The sequence below is a fragment of the Ipomoea nil genome, unplaced genomic scaffold, assembly GCF_001879475.1.
Source record: "Ipomoea nil cultivar Tokyo-kokei standard unplaced genomic scaffold, Asagao_1.1 scaffold0146, whole genome shotgun sequence".
Taxonomy (NCBI): Eukaryota; Viridiplantae; Streptophyta; class Magnoliopsida; order Solanales; family Convolvulaceae; genus Ipomoea; species Ipomoea nil.
The window spans coordinates 166,426-176,696 of record NW_017616574.1 but is presented as its reverse complement, the minus strand read 5'-3'; the positions used below and the strand labels follow the sequence as shown (position 1 = coordinate 176,696).

The window sequence follows — 10,271 nt, the reverse complement described above, 5'->3', positions numbered from 1 at the left end:
AGTATTTAATAAAATTAATCGTTGAAAAGTTAACTGAAAATATTTAATATTTATTGGAGTAGCAGATAAGTATATAAAGATATAAACAGATAAATTAAGATATTAAGATTTTGATTAATAAATGGTAGATAGTGTTATTTTTGTAAATTAATAAAGATAAAAGTTAAAAAATTATGAGTTCTAAAATAAATTCTACTAGGTTTTATTTTTTCAAAACAAATATAGGTTCTATTTAATAACATAGTTAATTTATTAATCAATTTTGACTTATTTGATCACTATTAACTGTTTGACTTGATTAAACAACTAATATAAGTGTTTGATTAATTAGTATTTTGTTATCTCTAAAATACTAAAATTTTATTAGCTTTTTGAAAAAATTATTTTGTATGTAATCTGTTAACAATTAATTTATCAAACATCTCTCTACAAGCAGCTAATACTATCAACTAGGCAAATTCAACAACACAATCAACTAAGTGACTAACTGTTGTAAAATCTAATTATGGACATTATTCTAACATTAATGATATGATGGTATGATCTTGTAATAGTTGTTATATATATATATTTATGTAGTGATGTACACAGGGCCGGATTTTAAGTTTTTGTGGCTCTGCTCTGGTAAATAACTGAGGCCCTCCAAAATCTTAATTTTTAAAACTAAGATATGCGAGTTTCGAACCTTTTTTAACCTCCAAGTTAAAATATAATAAATACACATTTTTACCATCTCTTCATACAACCTTTTAAGATTAATTGTAAACTTTTAATTTTTATTTCCAAACTAGCTAGGTAAATATTAAATATTAGGCCTCTAAAATTTGGGGCCCTCTAAAATTGGGGACCCTATGCGGTAGCCCAGCTTGCACAGCCTAAAATCTGGCTCTGGATGGCAATTGTGTACACCTGCATGGTGCACACTATTTATATTCACAATTATTGAGTTATATGTTCATAATTATAAAGTTATATATTCATAATTATTGAACTTTATATTCACAATTATAGAATTTTATGTTCATAATTTTCGATGTTCATATTTTCAATTGTTGAACTCTGTATTCACAAATCACATAACTATATTTGTTCATAATTTAATAACTATACAGTTACAAAATTATGAACTTACAACATAAAAATTATAAATTTACAGTATAAAAATTATAAATTTACTGTATTTAAATTATGAATTTAAAGTTTAAAAATTATAAATTTATAATATAAAGATTATGAATTGCACTTTGCATAGTGCAAGACCTAAGTTCCTTGTCTGATATGGATTTGTTTATTATGTCGGATTTAAACAGTGTACAAGGGTGGAGCTTCAGAAGGGCACATGGTGGTGGGGGAAGAGGAAAGCGCATTTCACGGAGGTTTAGGTTAGGTTATGAAGGTGGTAAGTGGTAACTAAATAATTCTTTCTTAAACTCAATAAAGGCAACGACAAATGAAATGAGCATGACACTGTCTTGGTTGATATATAGCATCAGATGATAAGGTGATATAAAGACAAGATACAATGTGACTTCAAAATTGTTTATCTATCTTTCTTTTAACTTATCCCTACTGGAGAAAATTAATCTTAATACCGAATAAAATAATGCCACAACGCACCACTTAATGAAGTTCCAGAAAGAAGATGGCCAGTACCATGGATATAGCAACCGGAAGAATATACTTATAAGGTGCCGTGGATATCGCCCAACCTGAACCAAACAATCAACTGCCTCAGTTTACCAGTACATACCAAATTTAACTTGTCAAAAAGGTCACTGAACTTTTAAACAATATGAATTGAACCATTGAACAAATAATTGTACCATTTGAATCAACCTCAACCTAGCACTTAGGCTGCCATATCTTATGTTGAAGAGTAAGATCTAAGCAAAAATTTATTGTTTGGGAGAATGGTACGGTTGGGAAAAAATATATTGATTTTTCATTTGTTACCAAATTTAAATGAATGACAAAAATGGTTTTTTTTCTTCTTTTAATTGTTTAAAAATTAAAACAATAAGTTGACATTATGACATCATATTTAAAGAATACTTGAAAGTAACCTATAAAAATTGTTATTTGCAAAATTTTAATAGTTCAATTGCACTTTTTTTTTCAATAGTTCAATTGAACAATGTGTAACAGTTTAGCAATCATTTAAGCTGCCAACCCATCAACAAATAAAATGATTTGAATTTTGAAAGATCACTCACAGGAAAAAGAAAATCTAGCGCATCCCATGCTGCGTGACGGACGGCTCTTGTTGGGTACATTGGAGCGCCCGGGCTGGTGAAGCTATACAAGCAAGTCCTTAGTCTTGTACTTGTTGTCATTCTCAATTCTAACCCTGTACACGCGAAGCTCCTTAATACAATTGCAACCTAACAAACATGATAGACTTAATCAAATCAATCCAGGCAGCTGCACTTACTGCTGAGTACTTTCACCTGGGAGAGGTAATGCAATAGTACAGGCTCAACTTTCAGTTTTTGAAGCTGATTGAAAACACCAAAGTGTCAACAAAGAAGTTGAAAAGATGCAAACCGACTCAAAGCTATATATAGTGGAATGTCCCTCACCTGATCAGCTACTTCAGTAACAAAAAAATCAGCCGGACCACCCATAAACACAGCATTTGGAAAATCAGGAAACTGACTTAAGAAGATTTCTAGCTTGTCAACTGAAAGTAAATGCAAGTAAGCACTTATAATAAACAAGTTCAATGTCTATATTATGCTGTATAGAGCTGAGATCTGCTCTGTGGCTCACCTAAGTCGTAAAAAAAGATGAACCGTGAAAGGAGGAGGAACAAATTCCGTTGGGCCTGTTTTAGGGTCAGAAAGAGTCAATAATACTCCATAGTAAAACACTCTTTAGGCATGCCCGCCTACTTTTTAATAAAAATAGAATACATATTGGCAGAGAAAATAGTAAGAATGATAAACCTGAAATGGTATCTTCTTTAACCGTTCTGGAACAAGTGAAACTTCCTCGAAGAGATACTTCAGTGGGTTGAAAAAGATAAGGAAATGTTAGAATATATACTTACATGTGACAAAAACATATATGTATTTTACTAGTTGTATCTCACCCTAAAGAGACTTTGAAAGCACTTTGTGTTTGAATGGACATCAATCCTGTAAAAAGGCATCGCCATAAAAAGTCATTTTCCAGCCCAATGGTAAATTTAGCATCACTAACAAAAGCTGTAAATGTGGCATGGGAAGTTACACAGCAGGTATTTATAGAGGCCATAAACCATAAAGGTGATTAAAACCCATACCAGAAAACATCGGTAGCACCTTGAACAAGGGCTGAAGAGTACCGAAGCAGAGATTCAGATTTGTCAAGCTCAACCTCAAATAGCTGCAAAAAAAGGATTGGTCAGAATTAGTGAATGGTAGAAGACAGACATATCAACTGGAGTTTGTTTCATCAAGTTCCAACTACATTCAATGGAATGTAAAAGTACATATGATGTATAATAGCTAATAGGCCATGAAATTGTAAAACCATCAAGTTGTGAGTTAAATGCAAGCTCACGTACCCACTTGTGAAACAAGAGGGAAAATATATGGCAAGCAAAGGACTGCTGGCTCCAAAGCTGAACAATTAAACTAAGGATTGGTTTCCCACTGTCGGCCACATGAACGAAATGATCAGCAAGCACATCAAAGTAACATATTGGGCCTTTGATCTTTTCCACACTGGCAGATCTCAAATTTTCACTGCTGAAAAGTATTTCTGTTCAATTTCAACAGATATATTGAACATGAGTGTCATAGATTAGCATATTCTAGAAACCACAGCAGTGACAGCACCTACTAAGATTTGTAAAAATTCTGAATAACACCAATTATTATGAGTATTTACTAACACACTAAAAGGAACATTAGTATAGGACTAAGAAGCAAAAATACATACTAGCAGCAGAATAGCCTTAAAAGACAAAAAAAAGAGCACAGAATCATCATCCACTGCAGTTTTGCAAAGCCAAATGACCTTGGGAGCTCATGCCAAAACCACCCAAACCAGAGGCCAAGAAGCTCAAGCCTAAAAACTAGATTGGCATCATAAAATTTGAATTCATCAAGAAATCTTACACTAAAAAGGGAGACATTAATGACAATGTAAAAATATCTGCAAAATTTCCAATTCTAAAGCACCTTCAAGGCCAGCATAGTAAAAATCAAAACCAATTACCGATGAACAGTTTACTATCAACATAGAAAACAAAAAACAAAAAAAAAAAATCAAAATCTATTGCAAAATGCGTACAAATCTAAACTCACAAAATCCGTTTCAAGTCTTAAAAGCAGTGTAGTCACCTTTCGCTCGATCGTCAACTTCTAAAGCTATATCAGCAAATAGCTCTTGCAACAAATCGCGCCTCTGCGTCGGCAGAGCTAATGCCTGTAATGAAATTTACACATTTTATCAACTTATGCTGAAACCGTAACCTCTTAACCAGAGAAAAAAAAATAGTAAAAACAAAAGCCGTATATGATGAGTCCGATGCATATATATCAAACACACAGAGAGACGCATACACGTTGAAGCTTTCTCTCGATTTCTAGCGTGAGAGCTGTAAGGTAAGCTGAGCTCGGAGGCGACGGCATTTCCAACGAAGCTAGATTTCTCCTCCTCTTCGAAATACTTGAATGCGCCCTAATTCCGTTTAAATCCAAACTGGAGTTTACATAGAGGGAGGGGGAATAGGAGACAAGGATAGGAGATATCTGAAATCTGAAAGAGGCAGTAGAAGATGAGAATCTAATGATGCATTTATTTATTATATTAGAAGAGAATTGAAAGCAAGTTCCACGAGGTGCTGTAATGGATAAATCATTTATAGAGAGTAGCCGACTAGGATACCCACCCATTTGCTACGTGGCGGTTTTGGGGGAATCACACCGCCCACCTGCTTAACCTCTCTTCTCCCACGTGGTGTTAATACCAGCAAAAGCCAACAAGGCAATTCAAGTTACAAGTTCGACTTTTCCGGCCAAGTTAATTAGGAAATCAAAGTTATGAGTTTGACCCCTCTAGTCAAATCCGTCAAACAATATGATTTGAACCCGTAAACTATGAACAATAATGCAATTAAAAGTACAATCCTTTCGACTAATCAAGTCAATCAGATAATCAAAAATAGAAGTTATATATAGTACAAAAGTACAATCTTTTCATCCAACCAAGTCACTCAGACAATCAATATTACAAGTTCAACCTAAACAAAAACAGTTTATAATTTAAATCAATCAGTTATTGATAATAGTGAGCAACTTATGAGTTGAGCCCATCACTTATGAAGAACATTGCATACTTGAGTAGTGACTACTAGTTTAAAAAAAAAAAAAAAAAAAAAAAAATTGCTTTGTCATATTTATATATCAATTAGTTTTAACTTCAAACTTTCAATGTTTTTAAAAATTTCGGAAGTATTGACTGAGACTTATGTTTGAAGAGTGGAAAAACGTCGACCGTACATAATTGATTAATTCAACCCAAATAGTATAGTGTGACCATAGGCCAATAGATATAGGAGAGATTAATGATAAAATCCCAAGAGTGCAGACCAAGAGCAAAAAGGTTCAAATCGAATGCAGGAAGGGAGGATAAAAATAACTTCAACAATTTTGCACTAACAGTGTACCAAAGATATAGAAGAGATTAAATGATAAAATCCCATCAAAAGCCAAAAAATGTATCTAGTTGCTATAAAACACTTGCCAAAAAGAGATGCTAACACAACATTAGGATCAGAGGATGAAAGCAATCAACAACCAATCTGAACAAATGCAAACAAGCAACATGAAAATCAAATCAAAACACATTGAACACAATCGAATTATACGCCCTAACGCAAAAACACCGCTTGAAACATCCATCCAATCACGCGTCATTGCATGAAAACTCTGCAATTAAATATATATAATCATATACTCTAAAAACTGGCTATCCAATTTAGAACGAAATTCAATTTTCATAGAGCAGATAACGTTGTATTGATTCACAAAATCAGAACAGAAGGTATTAGTGATGCTTTAACTGCAACAGGATATTACATTCACGAAACAAGCAGACAATCGCTACCTACAACCTAAAAACATAACTAAAAACTAAACGGAAATAGTCCAACAGATCTGCAATTACACAGACGAACATCCAATAGCGCATCCCAACATCCTAGCCTCCGAAACCGTACAGAGTCCTGCCCTGCCTCTTGAGGGCGTAGACGACGTCCATCGCCGTCACGGTCTTCCTCCGAGCGTGCTCAGTGTATGTCACGGCGTCTCTGATCACATTCTCGAGGAAGATCTTGAGGACTCCCCTGGTCTCCTCGTAGATGAGGCCGGAGATACGCTTCACGCCTCCTCTACGAGCCAGACGGCGAATGGCCGGCTTCGTGATCCCCTGGATGTTGTCGCGAAGCACCTTCCTGTGACGCTTGGCTCCTCCCTTGCCCAATCCCTTGCCTCCCTTTCCACGGCCGGACATTTTTGCAGAGAGAAAGAAGAAATCTAGGGTTTTGAATTGGTGGAGTGAGAGGTAAATTGGACAAGTAGATTTTGATTTGGAAGTGAGCTGGACGTGGGACGGGGTGCGCCATTTATTGTCCGAAATGTAGAATAGAATCAATCTTGACCGTTAGATTGAAATGGTTAATCGACGGTCGAAACTGGAGATCCGCGTGACTAGATGAAATTGAATGGGAATCGTTGATTAAAGATGAATCGACGGATGGTTGGGGTTTTTCTATGCTTAGTTGTGGATTGTGCTTTTTCTGTGAATACACGAAAAGTGTACTTTGGGCGCGGTCCCAAAATGAGCGGAAAGAGATTGAAATTTTAGAATTGGAGTGATATTTCGTTTATTCACTATTTTGATTTAAAATTTTAACAGAAAATTATACTTTTGTCCCTTCAATTATATGTCCATAGCATTCTTTTCTTCATAATTACTAGTATTTTCATTCATGCGTTGCACGCAATAAATTTATTGTAATATTTTAAAAATATTTGGATCGATATACAATTATATAAATTATAACATTGAATATTATATAGTGCAATTGAAGAACTGAGTTGGATTGATTATGTTTTATAATGTTACCATTGCTTGAATTCGAGTAAATAATTATCTGATTAATAGCTAACGTGAAGATATACGAATTCGATGCTGAAACTTTAGAGATTTTATATATCAGTATTTTGGATTTGTATTGATTGGGCTAATTAGCTCGTTGTCTAGCAACTTAGATATAGAAATTATTTGTACGGAAGATATATATTTTCTATGTATATCTATAGCAATTTTGCCATCTTTGTATAAAAAGAAAACATATTATCAATTGTTTGAATTACACATTATTGAAAACCTCTTTATAAACGACATTGGTAGTAGTAACAAAATTTTGTCCATCATCGTCTAGAGCTAAAACCTTTAGGCCATCATAATGGGTGACTCGGGAAAAAAGTCATGTACACCGAAGGGAAATCTAGTATAGAGATATTTGTGGGATAAGAAATTTGGTTCCTTGATGTGTCTCATTAACTACTATTCTTGCTTCAACAATGTGATTTGACAGTCTTGTGACAAGAGGCGCATACCATTGCAAAGATTAAGAGAGTGGTCTATGTTCCACAATAACATAACAGGTGGACCAACCTTTAATGTCAATGAATGATTAGGAAGTCCAGACAATCTCAAACTATTTAAGAATTCAGGAGTGTGTAGTTATGGTAGATTTTCCTGTCCAATTCTGCCTTACACAAAGAGTCACAACTTAAATATGTTCGATATTCCGTAATGTTCATGTCGCATATGTACTGATTAATTTGATCAACGACATCTAAAGCCAGTGAGATTATCGCTCGGCCTTCTAGGTGCGACTCATCAAGCATGTCATATCCTGCGCTTTGGAAGGTGCTTTCCACTATAGTTGCTATTAGATCGTGTCCACACTTCAACAGAAACCTGTCGGAAATCTCAGACAAATCGTCATTAACAACCCCTGTAATCCCATATTCAATGTCTGCAATCCATATTGAAAACCAATCAACCGCCTGTCTATCTTCCTCTGAAGCTAAGCTCTGTAGTCTCAAGTTATTCGTGAGCCTCAATACCTTGCAGTTTGTCCAGAGGTAGGAAGAATTAATAGTGGCTCCGACAACTATTGGCCGTGTTGCTTTCAAAATAATGGGAAGAATCTTTCTTAAATCGCCGTCCAAAACTAATGTTTTTCACCAAATGTCTTTTCAGCTCTACCCGATATGGCGAACTTCAATAGATCCCTCATGTTTTTCTCAAAAGCCTCAAAATAGTATTTGTAGTTCATCGGTGCTTCGTCCCATACTATCAATTTGCTCGTTATTATAAGCCCAGCAAGGTCATTGTCTTGCGATACATTGCACGTGGAATCTTCATTCAAAGAGAGTGGTATACCAAATCTGGAATGCCCCGCCCTGCCTCCCGGCAAGAGCAAAAATGTTATTTTACTTGAAGCAACGTTGAGAACAATATCATTGTGGCTCATATCTTTGACAATAACGTTCTCCACATGAATGTCTTGTGTGTTCCTCTGTAACCATACACAAAGAACATTACACCTCCATTAGAATCAATGTCATTCAATCATTCATCACAGAGTCGAAGACATTCTTTTGCTCGTCCGTCAATTGTGTTACCAACGTTTCATGCTCTGTCTTCAACGATTCCTTGTCATATGTCAACTCTTCGGCTGCCAACATGTTTTCCATCAAAACTCATGATATTTTCGTCTGGAATGACATTTCTAGAAAGTCCCTCATGTTCTTCCCCACAAATATAGTAACTTCTCCAACTCCACCAAAGGTAATTGTTTCTTATCCGAATCCGATAACACCAACTTTTATTAATAGTATAGATTAATTAATATTCATATTAGTTTGGTTGGAAAAAGTTGAGGAGTATTTTATTTTTATTAATAGTATAGGGTACATATTAATTAATATTCATATTAGTTTGGGCGGAAAAGTTGAAGAGGAGGATTTTACTTTTATTAATAGTATAGATAGAATGCTGTAAAATCAGTTTTTGAATTATTATTATTGTTGTAAATAATAATTAATAAATCATTATTGCCTTACAAAATTATATAATAATTAATAAATCATTATTTCCTTATAAAATTGCGTTATTACGCAGAATTGCAAAGAATATTACAAATTAATAGATATTAGTTAATTTTCATATACATTTTGTTACCAATTAAACTTTATTAATTTTTTTATTAATAAATTAATTAATTAATGTTAAGAAAATTTTGTACGGGGAAGTTGGAGAGGACGATTTTACTTTTATTCTTTCCATAAAGGTCTCATCACACCACCCTGGCATAAGGCTAGATGTAACAATCCAAAATTTCATTTTATAAATCCGGTATTTAGAAATCCCAAAATAGTCTTTTTCACTCCATTAAAAATTTTGCGATCAATCGGTGTTTTAATAAAATATTTTCGTCACATTTCAAATTAATTTGACACCAAAATTGATTCTATTTCAAAAATTCCTAAATTTTCGGGTACTTCGCGTACCAAGATTTTAATCGAGAAATTTATTTGAGTGAGACCAGGAGTGTCCAAAAAGATTTTAAACAAGGATTCATCTAAATAGCTTTTTGAGAAAATTCATTTTCAACCCCAAAGTATTTAAAATAGCATTTCTAGTCTATGGTTCATGTTGCAAGGTGGACCACAAAGAAATTTAACCTTGTCTGATCTTTGCTAGAACCACTCTAAATTACCATTTTGCCCTCATCCAATCATTGGCCTTCTACCTAGGGTTGTGGACCCTATATAAACTCCATGATTCCATCTTGATTCCCTGATCTCTTTCTTTGCCTCTCCACACAAATTATCTGCCAAGTAGAGCTGTCAAAACGGGCCAGCCCGACCCATATGGGCTGGCCCGTCTCGGGTTCAACTGGAAACGGGACGGGACGGGCCGTCCCGTTTTCCCAGGGGTTGGGAAAATCCCAACCCAACCCGTGTAGGACGGGCTAAACGGGCCAGCCCGTCAGCCCTTTTTTTTTTTTTTTTTAATAATTTACATGATTAAAATATTTATTATCGTATTGCTTAAAAATTGAACCCATGACCTCGAAGTTACTAACCAAGACTATTTTCAATCAACCACATTAACCATGGTGAAAAAATATGTATATTTATATATATACACATATAACATATACACATATATACATAGGACATATACACATGTGACATATA

General features: G+C 34.5%; 3 protein-coding genes across 3 annotated transcripts; all 3 read right to left on the bottom strand.

Moving 5' to 3' along the window:
• Positions 1-1,453: 1,453 nt before the first annotated feature.
• Positions 1,454-5,061, bottom strand: LOC109172590. The gene is made up of 11 exons (XM_019321776.1): positions 4,551-5,061; positions 4,329-4,413; positions 3,548-3,744; positions 3,284-3,366; positions 3,092-3,137; positions 2,946-3,002; positions 2,770-2,824; positions 2,580-2,680; positions 2,432-2,495; positions 2,214-2,347; positions 1,454-1,709 (listed from the first exon to the last, which is right to left on the bottom strand). The coding sequence occupies exons 1-11, from the start codon at positions 4,881-4,883 to the stop codon at positions 1,545-1,547; spliced, it is 1,320 nt and encodes a 439-aa protein (XP_019177321.1). The 5' UTR covers positions 4,884-5,061; the 3' UTR covers positions 1,454-1,544.
• A 905-nt stretch (positions 5,062-5,966) lies between these two features.
• Positions 5,967-6,605, bottom strand: LOC109172580 (histone H4). Its single transcript, XM_019321765.1, has one exon. It carries the CDS (start codon positions 6,499-6,501, stop codon positions 6,190-6,192), a length of 312 nt encoding a protein of 103 aa, XP_019177310.1. The 5' UTR covers positions 6,502-6,605; the 3' UTR covers positions 5,967-6,189.
• A 1,113-nt stretch (positions 6,606-7,718) lies between these two features.
• LOC109173689 lies at positions 7,719-8,753 on the bottom strand. The gene is made up of 3 exons (XM_019322973.1): positions 8,691-8,753; positions 8,503-8,584; positions 7,719-8,236 (listed from the first exon to the last, which is right to left on the bottom strand). Exons 1-3 carry the CDS (start codon positions 8,751-8,753, stop codon positions 7,719-7,721), a joined length of 663 nt encoding a protein of 220 aa, XP_019178518.1.
• Between the last annotated feature and the right edge of the window lie 1,518 nt (positions 8,754-10,271).